This window comes from Haliaeetus albicilla, chromosome 11 (assembly GCF_947461875.1).
Source record: "Haliaeetus albicilla chromosome 11, bHalAlb1.1, whole genome shotgun sequence".
NCBI classification, from domain to species: domain Eukaryota; kingdom Metazoa; phylum Chordata; class Aves; order Accipitriformes; family Accipitridae; genus Haliaeetus; species Haliaeetus albicilla.
The window spans coordinates 18,817,654-18,841,709 of NC_091493.1; the positions used below are offsets into that span (position 1 = coordinate 18,817,654).

Sequence of the window (24,056 nt, forward strand, 5' to 3'; positions counted from 1 at the left end):
CTCCACCAGTAAGACAGTCTCCTCTTCCTCGTGCCCCAAGGGTTCATCCAGTTCTGAGTTAGCCAATAGTCACACCTCTGAGATGCAGGGACTGGTTACGTACATCATTGCCTTCCAGCTCAAACACTTCGAACTGCAGAGAGATCCGGTACTGGGCTGGAGCTACCACCTGCCAGACGCAGTTTTTGTTAGTAGGATATTCCTTGGGCCATCCAGGGCTAGTAATGGTCCCATTGAGCTTGGTGATGAAGCCCCCACAGGCAGCTGGAGAGGCAATAAATGAACACAAGTTTTACTTGGTTCTGTTTAGACACACAGATTGGGCCACAGTGTAAGCTAGAAAATTAATCAGATCCTGGTTGGTGGCACATATCAAATCCTGGCCTCCAGAACAGGTTTTAAATGCTGGGAGCTGCGAAGAAGATAGAAACCTCACCAGCTATAAATCACCAGTGAAATACACACAGCCAGGCTATGGCCCTGAGAGCCACTTAGACCATGTAAGATTGATCTGCTTTTTACTCTCTAGCCTTGGGCTTACTGTGGATCAGCTGACATGCACAATGCAGTTGTGAATGCCAGCTTGGCAAATTCACCAACACTCAGTCCTGCAAACCTTACTATTTCAAGTTTATCAGTAATGGAATAATCAGAAGATAATGGAATCCTAGGGAAGACACCCCTGTCAGCTCTTCAGTGGCTTATTACATGGGCTGCATCTTCTCTAGGGAAAATTGAAGACAAAGCCAAAGACTTAGCTTTATTATCCCATTTCCTTTAAAAATTCAGGACATATCGGCTTCATCCTCTTGTGGGAGGGCATGGCTTTTACCTCAAAGGAATCAACCTGTTTGCTCTTTTGCTGCAAAATTCTATTTGCAATGAAGCAATTTTTTCTTGCTGCTTCTTGGGAGTAATGAGATATGGCCAGATCTTCAAAACCCACAGGGATAAAAGATTCCCGTGTCTTTTTCCCAGCATTGTTTTGCATTAAGAGAACTAACCCAAGGGAGCAGCTTCAGTACAAAAGTGTAGCAAGCAAGCGTGTCTGGAGAAACAAAAGCAATTTACTCTGATGTGCATCACTACAATTTCAAAGACTATCCTTCCTGTGTTGCCCACAAATGAAGTTTAAAATAGGAGGTTAAGAGTGAAGTTCAAAAAAATGCTTGCCAAGTTATACCAACTGGCTTGCTCAAAAATAGCAAGAAATTATTTTAAAAAATAAAGTAAAGCTTCCAAAAGCCTTTTGTATGCACCTAACTCTGCCCTCACCAAGTTGACAGCAGCCTTCCCCAAACAGTTTGGCAAAAGTAGAAGTCAGGGCAAACCAGGTGACTTTGAGAGCACCACTCACAGCATGTGGAGCTGCCTACACATCTCAGCTGAAAGGCAGAGCTACGAGACAAGAACAATGATTGGATTCTTACCACACCAACAGCTGTATTGTTGGTGGGAGCAAACACTTGTTGCAAGAGATTAACTGTATAAATAGAAAGCTGACAGAAACAGTTCCTATCAAAGACATCGGGTTTTTTTCCCTGTAACAGAAGGGGGGAGTTTACTCCTCAATATGGAGAGTGTCTGTTTTGCATGCAGGCAACACATTGGTATTTTATTCTATAAAATAAATTTCTTTAAAAAAGTAATAAAGTCAGCCTTAGATTGAAATACTTTTGGGCTACTCAGTGGTTAGGTTGTAATGCCCACCCTCCCTCACGCTGCACTGTGGGAGATCTGGTCTGAACAGGGATCTCTGGCCATGAAGAACAACTGGTTTTAGAGATGTTTAGCAGCAGAGAATCAGAGTATTTTCAGTTTTTCAACCAAAACTTGTTTTTCAAAGGAAGATGTTGACAAAAAGCAATTTTTCATGTTGGGGAAGATGAACAGAAACAAAGAGTATGTAGGGACAAGGAAAATCATCTCCAAGATTGTTCAATTTCATTATTAGCTGTAGTACTCAATTCCTCAATCTGTAGGTTTACTGACCTTCACAGCTCTTTTTATCAGCTGTCAACTCATAGCCAGGCTCGCAGGTGCATTTGTAACTGCCCAGTGTGTTCTCACAGTGCTGCTCACATCCACCATTGTCTGGCAGAGAACATTCATCCATCTCTGTCAGGAGAAAAACAGAACAACTCTCACTTTCCTGACCACCCAAACCCCCTCATATTCCTCATGCAACACTTCTGGACAGAAGGACCAGAGCACTGGCTGATGACCTGAGCCCACAGAGCAGGCACCGCAGCAAACCTCACAAGTACTAAAGCACTCCTACCACCAAAACTGTAAAGGACTACAACTACTCTTACTAGTCAAGAGTAGTCTAGACAGGAGCAGGAAAACATAGTCTCCTGTGAAGACTACACTGCCTTTTGTTCTCATTTGCCCCTGTTTTTTTGTTTTGTTTTTTAAATTTCTCATGCTCTTGAGTGACTTGAGCTACCAGGAATTAGCCCATTATGGTGCCCACAGTAATGGAGCTGTGGGAGGCCATACCCCACTGAATGGGGTGCAATAAAGGAGCTGGGAGGACATGCAAGTAGTTCTTCTTTTTCATAGACACATGAAGTCTTGCTACCCTAGACTTTGAAGTCAGGTTCTTCCAATCACATCTTAACAACCTGAACTGACATTTTAATATAGATAGCCAGACGTACTGGCTTCTCACCCTGACCCCTGATTCCATGTGCATCCCTTACTAGATGGTTTTATTAACACGGTTGTGGTGGGTTGGCCTCAGCTAGCAGCCAAACTCCCACCCAGCTTTGGGTATTGGGAGACAAAAACTGGAGGAAAAAAAAAAATGTTAAAACACTTAGGGAAAGCACCTTTCCATCCCCTTTCCCAGACTCAACTTCACTCCAGACTCCTCTCCCTCTGCCTTGTATCACTGCAGCTTGCACTCAGTCCCTTCAGCAAAGCCATGAGCATGCAAAGGCAGGAGGGGATGGGGAGCTACAGTCAATACATGGCTCTACTGTTCCTTCCTTCTCATACTTCCCCCCTGCTCCAGCATGGGTCCTCCACAGGCTGCAGGGAATATCTGCTCTGCCATGAAGCACCTCTACCTTCTGACCTTGGCGTTACCTCTGCTGTTTGGCACTTTTTGTTCCCTCCTCCTCTCTCTCCCCGTCATTTTTGACCTTTCTTAAACATGTTTTCACAGAGGTGCCACCAGCTCAGCTGATGGGCTTAGCTACAACCTGCGGTGGGTCCACTGTGGAGCCAGCTTGAACCATCTCTCTGGCATGGGTAGCCTCTGCAGCCTGCCAGTGCCAGCACCTTGACACCTACACCCAATATAATGTTCCAGTAACAGTTACTGCTACATAGATCAAAGAGGAACAGTCTTGACTAGATGATCATTGTAGGTCCCTTCCAACTGAAATATTCTATTCTCTTCTATTGATAACACTGTCTTCCCGCAAAGCCTTCCCACAGTCAGGACTCCCCCACGCTGTAACAGTTCCAGTCCAAACAGATTTTATTTTCTGGTTTCTGTTTGTGGATTCACTATGAAGAGAGTAGAGTATTTCTTTGCTGCTCCATGCTTCGGTACAGGTTCAATAGCTTCTAATCTGGTTGTTAAATCACTTGCTTGAGAGAAAAGAGAGGCTGCGACTCCTGCAATCATCGAAAGCCCACATGATCAGTTTTTACCGTGGGAAGGACATGTCCTGGCTATGGGCAGGTATATTTTGCAGAGTATTGTCCTTCCTCTAGTGTTTGCCATGAAGAAGAAAGGCACAACAATGTGAGTGTAAAGACAAGCACATCACTACTAACACTTCAACCATATACAAAATAGGCTTCAGTGATACAAATGGTTTGTTACCAAAATGAAGATAAGTAATAAAGAATAATCCTAGAGCTTTCCCTTGAGATACACATGATGGGATGGACATGAGGTAATTGCTCTTCACATCTTCCTGACATTGTCTCTTGGATGTGGCCAATAGTTTACCCTCTCTGAGCTGCCTTACTCTCTCTGAGCTGTTTGCAGGTTTATTTTTCTGAAAAGCTAGAAGTTACCACTGCATCTTCTCACAAAGCATAACATTCAATTCCATCCTTAACTCTGCTTGTTGTTTTTTTTTAAGCCGAGTTATTTTCTTTCAGTGTTGCAAGACATGTAATTGAAGCTCTATTCCCTTCATAATTCATTCAGGCAAAGCTGACCCATTGCTCGATCAGCTATGGGTGGCAGTTTGAAGAGTGCCTGCAGAGCCATCTAATTCATTCATGGAGTGGCTGGTAGTCAAAATCCCTCTGGATATGGAGGTAAAGGCTGCAGACTTCAGATCCCAGCTTGAAACTCCACATGTAGCCTGCAGGTATGTCTACCCAGCTTTTGCAAACTGACATCAGCTCTGCCCACAATGCAAGCTGGCTAGAAGTTGTGTAGCTATGGCTACTGCGGTGCTTGGTCCAAGCAACTAAAACTTTGCTCCTCAGCTGGACTCACTGGCATGGACTTAGCAACACCCTCACCATCCACAAGCTAGACCATTTCTGGTTCAAACATGTGAAGTCTGAGGAAACACTACAAGATCTAGTCTGCCAGCAAAAACTCCACAGACAATACCTGTGTCTGCAATTGTACTAGCAGTGCATGTTTATGCATTTAAAAAAAAATTATTTCTGACTAACTGTATCACAAGGAAAGCATCCCAGGTTCAGGTGTGTAACTTTCTTCCCCTGCAGATTCTAGAGAATGACTTGATGCAAACCAAGAAGTCTCCATGAAGTGCTAATCCCTGGAAGACCAGTCAGTCTGCACTATCAGCTCCTGAAAGAAGCCAAAATGTCTTTAGGAAGAAGCATTCTCTGTGTCTTTACAGAACCTGAGAAATTTAAACAAGGAAGTCTAGGCACTGTGATAGTTGTTCAGGGACTGGAATTAAACATCACAGTATTTGCCAGTGATCTTGCAATCACCCTTTGTCACAATCTGTTAAGATCTCTCAAATTCACAGGACAACATACTCTGTGAATTAAACCTTATTTAACTAATTCTTTTTTTGCACATAAGTGCACGGATTAAGAATTATGGGTTATAAGTTATGAAACCTTATGACTTCAATGGTGAATAAGTGAATTCAAGTGATAGATTAGTCTGAGCAAAGGGGATTGAGCCCTGCCATGTTTGTTTGATGTTGTTTCTTAATGAGCTCATGAAATAAAGTTTAATTCACAGAATACATTGTCCTGTAAACTTGAGAGGTCCAAATGGACCGTGACACCCTTAACGCAAGACAAATGTCAAAGTCAAAATAAATAAAGGAATTGTGCAATCCAAATATTGGCATTGCAGCTATTTTTTTTGTACAACTGTCACTGAACCTAAGAGAAACATGACTACCTCGCAGCAGCTCCGCAGGTGTTTTCCCAAGTGGTTAGATATTTGGTTCTTCCCTCTATCAAGTCACCAGCATGCTGGTAAAGGACCATGTCTTGGGTCCAGCTCTTAAGAAAAACCTTAGTCTTATTCGCATCTTCCTGAAGAGGATCTCAGTTTAGGAACACTTTTGTCTCCTAAAGCATTCAGAAATTTTCCCTGGGATTCTACTTGCATTCAAGTTTACCCTCTTTCCAGAGGTTTCTTTTGGAATAGAACTTAAGCAGAGAGTTGTTTTTAATACTCTTTGTGCTGTACTAGTACCTCCTTTGAAAACGTCAATGTTCCCTGGCATGGATAAATGGAGATCACATTTCGTCGAGCTGCGCAACACAAGGCATTAGTGCCTGTGCTGGTACTGATGCAGTAGGCTTTCTTTCTGTCTTAATCTGGGAAATGGTGTTCGTGCCTCAGCAAACCCCTCTACACTCTCAAAGCAGTTTGTATATAAACTTCATATTGACGGTTGTACAGACAAGTCTAACAGCTCTTAACTACAAGTAGATACAATGGTAACAGATCACTTTGGGATGGCAGTAGGTTAAGGGATGAATGGTCCCCAGCTTGGACCTTGAGAGGTAGTAGATCACACACCTTTAAAGAAATTTGCTGCGAAGCCTGCTTTATTGATGGTTGCATCAGATGCAAACTTCATCCATACTTTATTTGAACTGGATTTGATATCTTCTGGCTTCTCGTAGCCACAGAAGTGACCAATCAGTGGGCTGTATTCAGTGAGGCCATCTCGGATCTCCAGGTAGTCATAAGAACATGTGTCGTGCCATTCAACCTGTAATAGGAAAAGGGTGTGCCTGTAGTGCACTACTATGAGTGCTCTGAGTCAGGCTAGCTACGCAGTTAGACTTTGGCCAGACATCAGCTTCCAAAGGAGCATCCCAAACAGCTGGTCACAACTAGGTACTTGCCTCACGGCTGCCATTGAACTCTCCTGCAGTTGTAACTGCATTCAAGTCCAGCCACATCTCAGTTCTACTGCTATTTCATGGCTATCCTCTGGTGAAATCCGGTCCCTGACTACCTACAGGCTGCTTTTCCATGAGAAGCTGTAAGGAACAGAGCAGAACAACTACAAAAAAAAAAAGTTTCAAGGAATAGCTGTGGGGTCACAGCTAGGAGGTAGTGGTGTCAGCCCTTTCTAGGACAAGCACAGTTAAGTGTTCATAAGCCACAGGAGCCTGTGGGATAGATGGGATTTATGCACCAACCCAGGTCCTGTCCACACCTATGCGTGACTTATACATCAGTAGTCAGAAACAGATCATTGGGCACCTAGCTACTAGTGTAAGACATCCTATAACCAGTAGGAGAAAACCTTTTCTGAGCTCTTCAAAACCTGTCTGTCATCTGGGAACATGATGTTTCTTTGGAGAGTCACAAACATCCTGCAATCAGCTAAGCCCCAGTGACATCAACATGAGTTTTTTGCCTGGATTGTGACCATTCAATTTCATTTGACCAGAGTGAAAATTTGAGGACTCATGATTCCCTGCTTAACATCATCAGCAATTTTGTGCCCCTTCTAATTCCTTCTGTCTAGACTAACAGTTTTTGAAAACTCATTGTATTTAAAACTTGGCTTCAAAATCTCTGAGCAAACTTCTGGTGAAGGGAAATGATGTTCTGAAGTATTCAAAAGAATTTTTTGCTAAAAAAAATTATTTACATCACTTTCTTCTTAATTTTAAAGGCTCTACAGAGGCAAAATAATATCCATAATATAACATACAATGACATTTCTCACCTCAAAGGCTTGGAATGTGATACCTATGTGAAAGCCCTCAGAAACTGTGATCTTCCAGATACACTCTTTGGAAGGTCTGTAGTCATCTGGGTAGTTGGGAGATTGGATCTGGCCAGCATCTTTGTGAATTTCTCCACCGCAAATAGCTTCATAAAAAACAAACAGCAAAACCATGAGATTGCAGGTTTTTCCTCAGGTAAAGCCTGCTCCATACATAGCCTTCTTCCTTGTTCAAATCTGTATCAATACGCAAAGGCAAACACACAAGTCATGTAAGTTTTTACAAATCTAACATTTTGTCTTAGTGACAGTGTCTCCTGTCTTGCTGTGCCAATCTCCTTAGAAGGTAAACTGACTGGGACAGAGAATTTTTAAGGATTTGTGTGTTTCACACTCCTGGTCACCTTCACAACTGCTTAAAACCTGCTACCAGCACTAAGGACCAAGAGAAGTTGGCAAAAAAAACCCAAATAAAAAACAGTTGCAAATCTAATCCAGCCACACGATGGCAATATTAACAAGCATGAGTTGAGCTGTTCACCAGGAGAGCATTAGGCTGACTGCCGTGCATGAAAAATTAAGTTTTGTGCTAAACGTAAGAATGAGTAAGTTTAAAGATGAAGAACAGAAAATTAAATGAAAATCTAGTTTAACACAAAACTAGCAGACACATCAAAGGCAATAGCAGTTCAGCATAATTGTCTGCAAGACCATGTAACAAATGGAAGTAACATCACAGCCTAAAACCGGTGTTACCTCACGATGCACGACACACGTCTACAGAGTGTTTATGAACGTTTTGGCTGTGTTTAAAGTCAAGCAAACAAAAAGCACTGACAGTAATTACAAGAGAGATGGCACTGCAGTGACACCTGCCAGACATCAACCATCTTCACCCTCGGGGTCTCCCCACAACACATTGCATTAACAATTCAGATGTGGGTCTCCCTGTAGTGTCCTGGAAATTGCTTGCATTGGGTAACATTGTCTTGGTTTTGCCTTGTAAGCTGTTAACATCTAACTGTGACCTAGTTAAAAGCACTGTTTCACCAGTGCAGTGCTAACTTCTTTCTTAGAGAATCAGTGCTAAGGCACCACCAAATAGCTGCACCCAAAATTCAGCTGCAGAGCACTATTTAGATTGTAGTCTGAGTTCATATATCCAGATCTACAAGTGGTGCTAGAGAGAACCTCTGAGGGACCCTTTAGAGAACTGTCTCCCCCACCTAGCAGAAAGGCCACTACAAGAGCAGAGAACTGACAATTTTTACTATCAGCCATAAAACTGTCAGCCAGCAAACAGTATATTCTCTATCCACTGCAATAGTTCATACTGAAATTCAGCTGAGCACTGGAAGATCCTTACTGCAAAATGGAAAGAACATCTGCTGACAGAGCCTGAGAAGGCAATAACGATGACAGATTTGGGGCTGCCAGCAGTGCTGTAGGGCAAAACCACCAGCATCTTCCCATCTTAAATCTCATGAAAGGAACAATATGACTGAACTATGAGGACACTTTCACTACATTAACTGTCATTTAGTATCAAGTAATTCTTCCATCATGTGGCTACATGCTTCTGCCTCTTTCCTCCCATCTACTGAAAACTTTAGGGCCAAGACCTGGAGGAATCCAAATCCAAAAATCAGTCCTCACCCACAGAGCTCCCATCAAAGTTCAGATGCACGAGCATTTACATGCACTCTCACAAAAGCAGAGGACAGAGAAGCAGTGCTAAAACCCACTTTGGCTTTTTAGTATGTGAAGGAGAAGAGTTCAAAAGAAAAAGAGGAATGAACAGTGATGCAGCGAGGTTTTGGACAGAAATTGATAGAAAATTAAACATTTAAGGGCAATCCCTCCTGGAAATAAAAATTACCCTTATTGCCTAGACACAGAAATCACAAAACAGCTGAGCAAGCTACCTGACAACGGAAGAAAGAAACAAGTCATTACCAGAGCTTGCATTGGAGGGAAATAGGGATTAAGGAAGATTTTTGGAAACTCTCCCATTTCAGCAAATAAATTATGGAGAGAGATGCAGATAATCTCACTACCTGCTGCCCTGACAAGAGGAGCTAAGAAAAGAACTATGCAATGGGCCATCACTGTTTCTGTGGTACAAGCTGGCTTCCACCAGTCATACTCCGTGCTTGCTCACAGGTTTAGCCATAGTTTTCATACCTTTCCAATGGGAAGTTTCTTGAAGGAAAGGGTTACATAAAAAGTCAGAGTCTTGAAGAGGCAGGAAAATATGAACAGTAGAAGGGATGCAAAGTTTGACCACTAGATGCACATTCCACTTCCATTTGCTCTCCTTGAAAGTCAAGTGAAGTAACTATTGCTCATTTTTACTGAACCTTTAGGGGTCATTTATCAATCAACAGGAAATATGGAAAATTATCAAGAGAAAAGAAAGTTTTGCGAAGTGACTTTGGCATGTAGCCAATGTAAAAAATTTTTTTCTTTCAATATCGTTAGCCATATGAAGCACGATCCCATATTAACACACATGATGAAAAACAACAAAGTTGCTTTCCAAAGACACTCCTCACCTTGCTTTTTCTTCTTTTTCTTTTAAAGTTTGAGTAGATACCACTGTGGAATAACCCACTGTAAAAATTAAGCTGACTAGCCCACCAAAGCAATAAACCAAAATAAAACAGTCTGTTAGAGACACACTAGTTTGATCACTTCTAACTCCAACAAACTACCATAAAGGGGGTGTTATGACACACATGGTCCAGGCAACAGCTGCTGCTCAGGAGAGATGTTAAAAAAAAAAAAAAAATCAGGCAAGGTACCTCTGTCTCCGGGACAACAATTCCTGCAGAAACCAGGTATTTCTCCTGTGAAACAGATTTGTTAGCCCCACACTGTTATGAAATCCTCATGTGCTTTATTTGCATATCCCTAACAGTCCTGTATTTTCTTCACTTCCCTGTTAATATCATTATTCATGAGTATATTGGACACTTGGGCACTGGGCTTCCAGTGTCATGTTTGTTCCTGTGGCTGCAGAAAGAAGATGATGCAACGTCAGTACCGATACAGTCAACTTCAATACTGTTGACAGCACTGGTACTTCTAAGAAAATGTCTGTCACCCAGAGAACAGTGAAGGCTTTTAATACATTTTAGAATCATTATTGTAAAAAGTAAGCATATATGGTGAAGGGATGTTACTGATTTGGTAGTATGGCTACTCCTCTGAAGTGGTTTCAGCATCCCAGTGCCATGCAAGTTTCCAAAGTACCTGACCTGCAGAAGACCTGACATGCCAATTTCTAATCTTCTGTAAGTGAAACATATAAGGGAGAAACCAAAGAACAATCTTTGCATTTGAGAATTAAAAAAAACCAAAAACCAACAACAACAACAAAATAAGCTGCATTAAGTGATATAAAATGTATGATCTGAAACAGAACTTTCCCTGTTAAATTACTGGAAGGAACTCCTGCTACACTCAGCACTGCTGCTTGCAGGGACTGCTTAGGGCAAACAGAATCTAGCCTATGAATGGAAGCTATTGCTCTGTGCTGCCATCCTGTTGTCTCCCCCAAAATGTGATGATCTAGTTGGAAGATCCATGCCTTGTCTGCTGAAACGGCCTGCAAAATCCGCCAATTCCCATAAAAACAAGAGCAGGGGCTGTATCTAACCACACGGTGAAGCAGAACTCCTGCTGACCCTGTAAACCCCTGCATCGTGTTCTGGCTGCTCCGTGCAATGAACGCAACAGACTGCTTCTAACTAAGGGCTGTACCTTCATAGACCACAAAGAAGCCTTTGCCCAGGATGTTACTGCTGCTCCGGAACTCGATCCACAGCCTGCTGTCCGTGGAGATTACTGGTTCAGGGATCTTGTCACCACAAAATCTACCTAGAAGGCAGGAAAGAGACGATCAAGATCTCCTGGCTGACCGGCAGCACAGCATAGCAGGCACCTATGGGTCCAGGAAGCAAAGACTCTGGGGTTAAAGGAGCTGTGCTTGTGTAAAACAGCCTTTCACTCCCACCACTTGTGCTTTTGAATGAGTTTCTATTCCCCCCCTTAATTAATATTCTCTTCAATTATTAAATTAATAAAGGTTTTCTTCAGCTGAGAGCAGCATCCAGTAGTCACAGGTGCAGCCTTTATTGCCCTGGTAAATTCAAAAGGGCTCTTGTTCTGATCACATAATTGGGCAAATAAGCTGCAAGGGTGGGGAACCATCCCCTGTCCTTCTAGAGATGTGACATTAGGGAACATCCTTTCCACCTGCTAGGCCTTGTAAACTCCTTCAGCATTTTGCACCCAAGAGCAAATTGTCCAAGTTAAACCAAGGGTGGGATGTGGCCATGCTGGTGAGAAAACACCCCTTATCTTGTCCCCTGTTCTCACCTCCTCCCAGTGAAGCCTCTGTAGTCATTCAATCTCTTTCAGGAGAAAGAGACTAAGAGCCTTTTTGCTCCATGGTTCACCCAGCTCTGAGCTCTCTGGCATGCACCAGCACTGGTAAATACCCAAATCATGCCAGCAAGGATGAATCCTAAAACAGAACAGCTGCAGATAGCATCTGCAGCCCAAACAACTTCAGCAACCCTAATTTGGTGTTCCTCTACCGGTTCCAGCCAGAAGTTCCTCATGGAAACAAAGCAAGCACCAACTATGCACTGAAAGCACTCAGTGCAAACACGGTTTTTCACTTCAGCTAACACCAGCAGGGCTATATACTGAATTCAATGTGGCCTTGGCACCCTGTCCAACTGAATCCCCAGTGGGAATCTGACAAGAGGCAGAGAGCACTTCCTCAGGTTGAATTCAGTCAGGACAGTGATGATAGGGATCCTGGCCTTGCAACACCAGGCAAAGGCTTCTTTGACCAACCTCACCATGTAAAAACCTGGTTAATGCCTTATCTACAAGACAGCACCTTAGTTCCCATTAGGAGACTGCACTGGTAGTTCCCTACACTGAATAAGGAGACAGATAAGTTCAAGGCTTGTTGCCTGGCAGGCAGAGAAGGCTGTTGCTTTCCCTATGTATGGGGGGCAGAGTAGTTGACATGAATCCTGTGCATTAAAAGCCTAGGGGCCCCTGCTAGGTCAACTGCCCACGCTCAGCTACTGCCACTTTTGGCTCTACCTGCCCCATCTTCACCACTTGGCAGCCTCAGGAAGGCTATGACCTTCAAGGGTGCAAGAGCTATGCCTCTGTGACAGGCCAGTCAGCGTAAATCAGAAGGTGAGTTGCAAACTTCGTTTCTCTTTAACAGCAGTTTCACCACCAACTTTTTTCTCTTGTGGAGTCACCCATCCAAATACTAACTGGGACCCTAGTTTTACTTGGCTACTCTATTCTGAGCCCCTGTGCCCCCAAGCTGACCAGCACTGTTGGGGCAGTGTGACAGCCCTGCAGCGTACCAATAGCATCTCCCACCTCCACTCCCACAGGGGATGATAACAAACAGCATCAGAGCTGCAAAACTCCTTCCTCTAGGGCCACTGAGCAACTGCCTCCCGGATTTAGACTTGGAGTTTAACAAGGGTGTCAAGGAGAGGAAACGCAGATGAGGAACAAGAATGAGCAATGTCCTCAGCGTGTGATAAAGGAACCATTCATAAAAAGTTACACACTGTTTAAAGGCTGGGTTTTCACACACTTCCCTGGGAAAATATGCAGCGCACATGTATTCCAGATGGAAACACTCGCAAGTCCACCTGCGCTAAGGGGAATGGGGAGGTGCTTGGCTTCTGAAATACCTTTAAATTATTCTGTAGAAAAAATAAATAACAAGGAGCTAAGTTGCAGCTGCTGGAGCAATGTTACCTGATGCATGTGCAGCAGAAAACACCAATAAATGCTGCCAAGCCCCAAACAAGCAGGAAGCAGTAAAAGCAGCTGGCAACTCTGTGCTGAAAGGCAGGCCCGCAGAAACCTCTGGAGAGCAGCACAGGTTCAGCCTCAGCACCTCACCTGGTACCAGGGATGGGATGTCCAGTGGGGCCAAGGAGAGCACCCAGACCTCCCTAAGCCCACTGACCCCACGCTGACTAGCCCAGTCCTGTGCTGCAGCACGGGGCACAGCACCTCTAACACAGCTGGTGATGCTAAACAACCTGATTGCTTCTTTCCTTTCAGGGTGAAGGGGCTGTTTGCAGTGCAGCATTTTACAGGTTGGACACCAAGGTTAGGGGATGGAGTCCGGATCAGAGCCAGCAGCAAAGCAGGTGGGACTCCTGAGTGCCCACTCAGGGTGACAGAAGACTTGCAGTTACAGTAAAAGGAGGCAGAGGAACAGGGAGGACACAGAGGAGCTACACTTCCTTGAGATCTTTGGGAGCAGGAGCAAAGTAGAGCCCTTGCACAGTGTGACATCCTAGGCATGTTCTAGCAAGTTCTCTCCTAGAAGTACAGAGGCTTAAACACAAATACTTGAGAAATAATGGCAGGAGCTTGGCCAGGAGCTGTATGGCTGCTTCATTCTGACTGCCTGACAGTTCCACCCTGGTCTTAGGAAAAAGCAATAATAAAACTCCAGAGACCACATTTTTAGTCCTGGCCATGCCCCTGGCTCACTTGCCTCTCTGCCTCACTTCTCAAGCCGGAAAAGGAAGGAATAAAGCTTTTGCTACCAAAGGGCTTGGAGCATGGATCATTTGGTGCAAATACAGCACATTGACATCTCTGGATGGAGACCTTAATGGGTGGCCAGTGCACTGGCTGGACGTAGGCTTCTTCCAGGCAAAGGAAGGTTTGTTTCTGTTTGTTTTCCCTCCCCACTCTGCTAAGCATCAAGAAGAACACATGAAATGCAATTAAAATGAAAGAGCTACTCACCCAGTAATGGAGCCTTCCTCCAGTAGCCATCACGCACCTCCACATAATCATACCAGCAAAGGCGACTTTTAAATAGGTCCATTGACGTGAAGTTTAACATAATCTGAAAGGAGAGAGTACACACTTCTCTTTGGGAAGGCAGCTACTTTAAAGAGAATACCCTACAGATTATGTGCTTCACCTCTGCTACAGTGCTGACCAAGTGAGTATGCAAGAAAGGACAGTTGGACAGTTGGTTGGATTTTTTAATCAACTTTCCTAAAAAAAGAAAGACTTCTCAAGGTATTTTAATGAAATGAAAAAAATACATGACAGCTGACAGCACTTTACTATCAATTCTGTAATTCACAGTCACTGCTCCTCAGTTGCTAAAACGCTACTTTAAAAAAGCCCAATTTGGTTTTTTTTAAATTAAAAATTGAATCTTTGGTTTTGATTACTGTGAACAACAGAGAGAAACACATTGCCCCAAAACACAGATATTTGGGGTCTATACCCTTATATAAATGATGCTTGTAAGAAAGATAATTTTGCTGACAAGTTTCCGTATTCTGACAATTACACTCACACCATTACTGTGATGCAATTGTGTTTAGTGGCTTTACTGAGCAGAGCTTAGCATTAAAATTTTATCCCTTTGGTCTCCTTCCTCTGTAACATAGATTACAGACCTTGCTCTGGGCCTATGGAAGTCACAGATGGGGGGTAATTGTGGCATTTTTGTCCTTGCAAGATTTGACCCATGTATTAATTTACATCTGTAGTCTGCCACAGAAATGTCATTAGATTAAAATAGATATTCTCCTGCAAAGCCCTGGCTGGATATGCAAAGTACAGTCTGTAACGATGTCACTTATTTTGTTTGCACTTTTGCAGTTTTCTGACTTTGGACAGCAAAAGGAGGTTCATCTGTTTCTATGCAGATTAATACTACAAGCCCAATATCTGTTCTAAGCTAATGCCTCAGTGCTATGATGCTACTTTGTACCAACTGCTGCATTTGATCAAACAGATAAGTTGAAGCATTTAATCTGAACTTGACTTTTTTTTTTTTTTTTAACATTAGTGGTTCAGCATTTAGACGCTGGGTCCTATCCGATACAACTTTTCTGAAGAGGCTGAGAGACAAAGGGAGAATTTAACAGTAAGATTTACACCGCAAAACTCTCAGTGCCATAGTTTCAAAACCTGGAAGGTTCTTGGCACCTCTGCCCCTGGCAAAGCTCTCCCTGCAGCTAATGGCAGGAGCTCAGCCCTGCATGGGACTGGCCTTGCAGGTGACAGAACCGAGTCCCAGAGCTCCTGGAAGATGGCTGCTGCAAAACGACCAAGCTCTGTTCTTCTTTCTTCAAGTACGAGTCTTAAGTGTGTCTCGAGGGTGGTCCTCAGCAAAGCCACCCTGTCGAGGAGCTCCCAAGTCAGGCTGCACATTCTTGCAGCCTGGTACAGCATGAAAGGCCTGAACGGCTGGTGTTAGTGGATTAAGGAAAGACTTCATTTCCACAGGAAGATCAATAAAACAAAAGGAGCTGGGAAGAAAGTGGACAGGATGGGTGATTGATGCGCAGCAGGGCTCGGTGTTTCAAGGCGGGGAGTGGGAGTCTCCTGACAGGGACATTATGCCTGCGTGACAGGGGCAGGCCACTGATGTCACTCACGGCTCCTCAGCTCCCTTTGGGACCCCAGCTTGCTGGCACATTTTATCTAACTCATGTGACTGGCACCTGGCTTTGAAAGGTGAGCTTGGCCGGAGCTAGTGGGTAGCAGGAAATGTCCGTGCAGGGTTCAAGCCTCGAACTGGGAGGAAGGATCAGTGATCAACACGCAGCCTGGACCTGCGAGGGGGCTCTGCTCCAGCATTACCTCTCCTCTCCTCAGGACCATGTATTCCTGGCCCCATCTCTGGGAGGACAGCGATGGTGCTCAGGAGCCTTTTCAGGCTCCACCCCTGCACTCCAGGCATGCAGAGATCTTTTGGCAGCAGGTAACACTGCCATCACAGGCAAAACACATGCAAGGGAAGTGCAGAGCACACCTTGTGCTGGTGTGGCACCTACCTTCTCTCCTGGGGTCACCGAGATCCTCCAGACACAGTGGGAATAGGAGGGGTAGCCATTTGGAAAGCCAGGGGCTGAGAAATTCCCTGTTGAGTCCTGCAAGGTCTCTCCACAAGCTGCAGGAGACAGGGAAAAAAACCCCAGCAACAAGGAGTGACTCTCTGAAAGACATCGGGGTTTACCAAAATGTTTGCACACAGCTGCTGTGTGCAGGTTGGTGGCTGGTACTCTAAGGATGTTCGTTCATGGTACTGGCCAAAGGTCATTGACCACCTGAGACCCTGCCAAAGGGGTGATGTGAAATTTGTCACAATTCCCAGGATAGATGAGCAGTGCAAGGACACAGGGGAAACAGCTTTTAAAGAGGCACTCTTCTTCCTTCATCTTCCTTCCACACACCAGCACTTGCACATTTCAATCCTACTGAGGAATATCTTATCCACTAATCAAATGCAAAATATTAACCCCATCCTACCTCACAACACCAAGACTGCTGCCAGCCAATCTGTTTTCCCTTCATTACAAGCTGCTCAATGAAGTTTTCCTTAGTTACCATTGTTAAGTGTCTTTTTTCTGAGTTAAAACATCCTAACAAAAGCAGGGCAAGCCCCACTGCCCTCATGCTTTGGCTGTCCAGCACCTACCCTGCTGTCACACTGAGCAGGATAAAACGTGAGCACTGCAGCTCACTCTGCTCTCCACCTTCCCGTTTTTGTGGCCTGCTGCAGTTGATGAAATGTAGATCGCAGAGCGACTTGGGAAGCAAGTAATATGCACGCGCATATGCTCCTTTAGGGAACTGCAGCTTCCAACATCTGGGAAAGCCGTGACTACTGTAGTTCCTGCTCTCTGAGCCAGGACGACTGAGCTGGAAGAAGGAGTGACCATCTACATCTGCAGAGCAGCTACTGGCTAGGTGGGAGGATCACAAATATCAAAGCTCCCATTTTCTTCAGAGTGCTCACTAGACACCTGCAAATACCTATTGCAAGGAGCAGGGACCTTGGTTTGCCTGCTTTCCCGTTGTTTTCCAGTTTCATAACCTGCTGATGTTATAAAGCTGCCCTTGACCTGTTACTTTACTTGGTTTCCTCAGTGATGGTAAGGCAGCTCCCAAAAATCCCTCATTAAGTAGCAGTGCTTTGAAAGATCCGACAAGGCCGAACATCTGGCTCCCTTTCTCATGGAAATGCCAAGGGATGTTCCTCTGCCTGATGCTATCACACACTCACTAATTCTTCAGCCATGATTACATTTAGATGGGCGGGTCGGAAGTTGGAGGTGAAAAGAGACTGGTTCCATTCAAAAAGTTTAATAACTTCAAAAGGGGGAGAGGGAGTCACCTAGGCCAGAATTTCTTAATTTCCCTGAAGTAGTTTGATCCACAGCTTGACAGATCAGACTAGATGAACAATAGGCAGGGACACAAAAAGGGGTTTGCCCAGCCAAACAGCTCATAGGGGTGCTCTGGAAGGTGGAGTCACTCCTAGGAACAAGTTGGACATATATCAGTGCACAGGTCAGCATGGGATCTGGCAAAGTGATTCCTGTCAGAAAAGCCAAAGGTATTTTAAACTACTAGGAAAAAAAGCACCACTGAGCAAAACAGGCAGGTAAATGCACACATCTGACCCAGAGGAATGAAGAAAAGAAATGAAAGATCAAAACCTCTACATTGCTGCTTCCTTCTCAAGCAGTTTTGAGCCCTGAGAACTCCCCCTACCATTATGCAACTACAAAGGAGCATTGTACAGCAAGTTTTAGTTTCAATTCTGCAGAAATAGCTAATATCCTCCCAGATCTCCCAAAATGTTTGGCAGGTGATGCTGTCTGTATTCTTCAGGTGGGCAGACAGAGATGCTTGTAAAAGGTGATGACCTGCATGAACTGGAGAAGAAATCTGAACTTCTATTTGCAGAATAAATACACTTTCTTCCTTTCTACTTCTTGCAAAGATGCTTTGCCTGGTTATCTGTGTCAGAATCTGTTAGGATAATTCCAGCTCCCAGGATGCTCCTAGGACCCTCAACCAGGAAATGCATGCTGCCCCAGCAGATAAACCTCTCAAACAAGCTGAGTCCCAGCCATACTTATTCTGAGGACAGCAAGCCATTCTTCAGCTGACCCTCTGGCATCACCACTGGTCAGTGCATGGTCTGGAGTGGCCACCACCTTAGGATGGCTCTAGGAATGCCAACATCTGACAAGGTGTCCCAATAAAGAGGGGATTCCAACCCATAACTTATCAAGATAAATAAATGTTCTTTTTCTCTGCTCAAAAATCTATTTAAACAAATATGGAATGATAAGGAGAGCTCTAAATCGCTGGGAACACATACTACATGACCATAATGACACAGGACAAAGAGAATTACCGCCCTCAGCTGAACCCCAGTGAAGGTTTCTGACAGCCCAGACTGAACTCTCCTAAGTGTAATTACACAGCTCCTGGCAAGACTGTGTAATTATGGAACAGGTACTAACATATCTATTACCAAACACTACTCTGCTAAAACATCATGAAAGGAGACCTAGCTAACCATCCAAACTGCAGAGGAAACTCTCCAGACACCTGGGGAGAGGCTGGCCTTTCAGCGCAGAGGAGAGCGATTGCTCACACGTGCAGGGGGAAGCACAATAATAACAAGCAACACATATTTGTGTGTAGAGCACAATCTCTTGCAGTGCACACCAAAAAGCAATACCACTGTACTCCACTTAGTAGCAAAGAAGCCAACAGGTCCAATAAGACTAGTGTTTGGTACTTCTGGGATCCAAGAAACTGAGATGAGTTGGTTTTTGCCCATGGTGAAGAGGCTGTTGCACACATAAGCAGCTAGAAAGGAACAGGCGGAAAGCAAAGAAGAAAAGGTGAATGCTTCAGAAGTCATTTGTAAATGAAGTAGTTGAGTGACAGGCACTTACTGCTCATCAGCTGGTTACTGGTACACTACATCTTTTTTTGAAAATGCACAGAGAATTGGATGGGTTGATATAATGCAGTACCATTCTCAATTTATAGCTTAACCATTCCTGCACAGTTAGCACACCCACACAGGCCTGTTTCCTTTAGCACAGCACAAGACAGCAGGACACACTGTTTTAAAGTCTTTTGTAGTGACTATACTCATCAAATCCTCAACCACGCAGCCATAACAAATCTAGCATTTACTACTATGTAGCAGAATGCATCTTGCCTTCCAGAAATTCCTTCAGCAAATTTCATTTAGTTTCACCTGGCTTGGCACTAACTTTAACCCAGCAGGTACAAGCTTTGGGGAATTAAGAGCAATTTAAACCAGCAGGGTTTTAGAATGGAAAAGCTAAGCCAGCCCTAACTGTAGCAGCCACAAGAGCTCCAGTCTAATGAGCTGGAGAGCCCTGTTTCTTACAACAGACACAGCAGTTGTTCTGGCTCGTAACAGTGCATGCTTGTAACTCATCCTCCACCACGCTAGCTCTTTTTTGCGGGGGATTTTCTCAGGCATTCTCAGGTGGAGACTCTCTTTCTAAAAGGGAAGCCATCTGCCATTCAACTTCTGGATTATGTTATCGCATTTTACCTAAAAATCCTCAGCTTGACTACTGAACAAAGTTGTCCTCAACCTAAAGTCTCATTCAGACCCTGCTTAAACATACAACTTAAGTCCTTTGAACTTCTGTGCTTTGCATTGTGCAGAGAAAGAGAACTTTTCAAGCCACAGATTCAAATGGCAGCTGAAGATTTAATGTCACTAAATATACTCCAGCCCTTCTCTTCAAATGCAACCTGTGTATAAATTTTGATGCATAGAAAAAAAGAAAACCAAACCAAACCAATAGATATTTGAAGAAAATTTGTTTAGTAGGCTTAAAGCTCTAATCATTCTGCTGCCAAGTATGTTCTGAACTGCAATAACCTCAACTAAAGCTTTGAGGAAAAAAACTTTAAAAGTAGAAAAGTTCTACTTTGCAAGTAGAAAACGTGAGATTCAGAAGGGTCCTCATTTTAAAGAAAGTTGCTTTGTAGCTTTTAGTTTGACTTTAACCTCAGGCCAAAGTGGCTTTTCAGCTTGCCTTGAGAAATCTGAATCTGTAGTCGATGCTTCCAGCTAGGGGAATGAAAAGCCTGCTTGGATTAAGTCTGCCTCAATCAAAAAACATGGTGCATGACATCCCTAATTTTTTTTTTTTTTTTAGTATTGAAACAAACCAATCCCTAAACTAATCCGTGAGATGATTTTCCAAGAACTACATCTTGTTCAACCAAAAGCAAATTAGAGAAAATTACAAGTGGTAAAAAGAAAAAAGAAAGTTAATTAGAACAAGCACACCTAAGAAAGTTATACCACTCACTATAAGCTAAGCAGGGATCCCCACACATCCCAGACCCTGAAGTCCTCAGAATTTATTCTAGAGCCTTATGAACCCATACTCTCTGACCTGTAGCTGGATACAGAGAAGTGGATTTGCACACCAGCTATCGACCATTTTCCATGGCCTCATGAATGGTTCACAGAGCAGTGCTAGCCAAACAGTCACTTAAGATGTGACTCTGTATACTGGTAGAACTTATCCCTCCTCCTCACCTTCTCCCCTCTCTCTTGTGATATGCTTATTCCAAGAGGATTAACCATTTATGATTATATTAGGTTTATGATCAAAGCCACTCTTAACTGGACCAATAAGCTGGCTAGACCAACCCATTTAGATAAACTCCTGGGCCATGCTTGCAAAAGCCCTTTTTTTCCTCCCTGCATTACTACAAATGTTACAGAGTCATTCTGCAAAATCGGGGCAGCTCTCTCATTCTCCAATATCTTCTCATGGATGTTTCATTACCTGCAGAAATTCAACAGAGCTTGTTAAATTTTCTACCTCCAAGTATCACACCTCCCATGCTATCTCGCTTCTCAGTCACTGCAGTCCATGCCACAGGCACCAGACTGGGTGTCACCTTTGCCTGAAGCCTCTTTTTACATCCTCACATTCAACCTGTCCTTAAGTACGGCAGATTGCTTCTCTGAAATCTGGTTTTCTCTATTAACGTATTCGGCTAAAACTGTTGCATAAACTGTCACTAACATCTCCACTTTAAAAGGATCCTTTTGTTTTGATGGGTAACTTTAGTCTCCCAGTCATATCTGTGACCCCAATGCTCTTTTTTCCAATCTTTTCAGACCCCACACAAAGCAGGACTCAGACTATAGGTCTTTAGTATGTCATACACATGGAGATGGGTTCTCTGTCAAAGCTGTTCCCAGTCTATCAACCCTTTGGCAGCAGAAAGAGTGATACAGCCCTCCCCTGAACAGCCCAAAGCACCAGCTTCCAGCACCTGGTTGTTTCACAAATCAGCATCTTTGAGCTTTCTTCCATGTTGTCTTCCAAGCCTCAGGGCCACATGCCATAATCACAGAGATATACTTATGGTTTCCTTAAGGCTCATCTCTGGGACAACAACTATAGAAATAACTCAAGAGAAGTTTGATAGTTGGTGTGTAGTGACTCCAGTCTACCAGATAACCGTCTGCCACTTTGCTAGCTACTAGTCCCCACTCTGTCCATGGTCTTGTACATCGATTTCATTTTCTATGAACAGAGCCTACACTGGACCAACCTGAAGCCCTAAACCAAACTGGAATACCAGCAAAATACTAACAGGAGACGCATGTTAGGCAAGTTCAATTCTCCCACAGCTCCAGTCTGAAGCATTTGATGGTCTAACTTTCCTAATTCTCTTTCACCAAAGGGATAATTAAGGTGCTCTTGAACTCCAATGCCTTCCAGATAAACCATGTGTCTACAATAAAGCTGGAGCCATCTCCACAAGCCATATTTACCTGGGCATTTGTACAACTTCCTCGCCTGAGCGATGTCCCCCTGACTCAGGCGAATACGCTGACCAATAGTTGGCCGGACCCCATTATCATCACGACGGGGAAGGATGGTGTCGAGGAAAACCCCTCTAAAGGGAAGAACAGAGAGATAAAGAGCAGTGAAGTAGGGAAAGTGACATGATGCACAGAAAGTCATCCTGGCAGGCCTCCCACACCATCCCCTTGACCATATATCCCATGCTAACAAGCAAGAGTAATGCAGATTGTGATAACTGCATGTCTTGAGGTGGCCTTCTCGCTATAGCAGATAGCTTCCAAATGTACAGGCAAGTCTGCCAAGCCAGTAAATTCCTCATTGATATATCAAGATTGCTGCTGCCTTTGTTTGAGTATAGACACATTCCTTGCCATAAATCAGAAAAGGCAATGAAATATTCTTGCAGAAGGTTCATGGCACATCTGGCTCAGCAGGAGTACAGTGGACGCTTAAGCCAAATTTGCAGAGGGAAGGGGAGTTTGTTCAGTAGCTGATGGGGCTGGGCTGGCAGTGACTGCAGTTGCCACAGACAAGAGAAAAAGATCAAGTGCCCTACCTTGCTTCTGCATGAGTTTCCAAGCTAATAACTGCACTTGTCTCTGCCTCTTTTTCCTCACCACTACTTCTTCCATGTGGTACGTCATACTCAGGAGCTCTCTACTGCACTTCTGATCTCAGTCCAGTAAAGGATTCAAGCTCAGGCCTCACTTCCATAAAAATGCAAAGTCCATGCATCCAAGCAAGAGCTTGCATGCAAGAGAGACCCAAGGCAGCATTAAGACTGCAGGGCTAAAGAGGGAGGGAGGAATCAGAAACCTGAACTCCAGGTTGGTAAAGTCCAAGCTCTCATGGCCAGGCTGTCCAGTTGCAGGAACCATTTCACTGCACCCCTGAATGCTTAACAGGCTTGGAGGTGCCAAGGATAACAGTGAGCTTAAAACTTCAGCATCAGCTCAGTGAGGCAGGCTTCTCTTTCTGAAGGACAGGATACATCTGTCTGTAGAATCCAATGGGAAATCAGGGCAATAATTTTAGTGCTGCCTAGTCCTGATACAAGAGTCTTCAAGTATGGGTTAAGCTCTAAGTACACATGTAATTCTGTTCATTGGGCTGCTCAGCTGCATAAGAGCCTTGGGAAGGAGTTTGAGAGGGGTTTGGGGTTTTTTTGCACTGGTTTAATTTTAAATAAATACTGCAAGCAGAGTATTTGGATCACAGCTGTCCAGAGCTGCAGTCAGTATTCTTGAACAGAAAGTATCATTCTATTAAAAATATTTTGTGGGGGAAAATTATTTTGTAAATATTCAAACTGAAGGAAGAAATAGAGGGGAAGGAATTTAATCTGTTTTAAAATCTGGAATCAACTCTTGCATGGGGTATGTTGGTTTTTTTTCAGTGGTAGGAAAATTCCTGATCAGCACCAAAATCGGTACTTAGAAGCTCTGAGGTGAGCCCATCAAATTTTGATTAGCAAATTCAGGCTGGCATTCTACATGCGAGCTGCATGCCTCTGGCTGAATTTACTTAAGTTTATGTACCAAAAATAAATCCTCCAATTCCAGAAATACCATAAACAGAGAAACAGGTTGGTTTGCTCACAGTAGGTTTTCAAGCCTCTTCAGGAGTTCACAGAAGAACTCGGCATTTGGCAGAAACATACTTCTGTGGCCAGTGAAATGTTTTAGGCAGATCTCCAGGCTCAACCAGGGAAGAATGACAACATTTAATAGAGAAACCACCACTTGCACATACAAACTTTTCATTCTTTTTCCCATTCCAGCCCTCACGACTACATACTCACAGCCCCCAGCCTTCTGCACACAGCATACACCTAGGGTATTGCTTACACAATGCAAACAACCCACAACTTCAAATTACCCTTATTACCTGCCAAACACATTTTTCTTCCAGAAGGCTGTACCCTAGGTTGGGGCAGTAAGATTTCTGGTTTTGCTTTTTCCACCAACTGAACTTTTTACTCCCTTCACATACATTGCTAAACGTGACTGCAAATTAGGAGGCAGTAAGTATAGTTCCTCTCATTTTACAAAGAAACTGAGAACAGAGAAGAGTCTTTCTAGCCTAAACCACACAGGTCCCAGCAGTTCCATACTGTCCACCCAAACCCCATCTGCTTAACAACACTTATGATGTT

The 24,056-nt window shown here is 43.9% G+C and overlaps 1 protein-coding gene across 4 annotated transcripts in view; it reads right to left on the reverse strand.

The window, feature by feature from the left end:
- Positions 1 to 24,056, reverse strand: part of TLL2 (tolloid like 2) — a 97,047-nt gene that overhangs the window by 7,157 nt on the left and 65,834 nt on the right. For all 4 annotated transcript variants that reach the window (XM_069796447.1, XM_069796446.1, XM_069796444.1 and 1 more), the window contains 8 exons: positions 21,868 to 21,992; positions 16,046 to 16,161; positions 13,989 to 14,091; positions 10,932 to 11,048; positions 7,167 to 7,312; positions 5,999 to 6,194; positions 1,993 to 2,118; positions 104 to 264 (listed from right to left, as the gene is read on the reverse strand). In XM_069796447.1, coding sequence (XP_069652548.1) covers positions 104 to 264; positions 1,993 to 2,118; positions 5,999 to 6,194; positions 7,167 to 7,312; positions 10,932 to 11,048; positions 13,989 to 14,091; positions 16,046 to 16,161; positions 21,868 to 21,992 — 1,090 coding nt within the window. The remainder of the gene's footprint in view (positions 1 to 103; positions 265 to 1,992; positions 2,119 to 5,998; positions 6,195 to 7,166; positions 7,313 to 10,931; positions 11,049 to 13,988; positions 14,092 to 16,045; positions 16,162 to 21,867; positions 21,993 to 24,056) is intronic.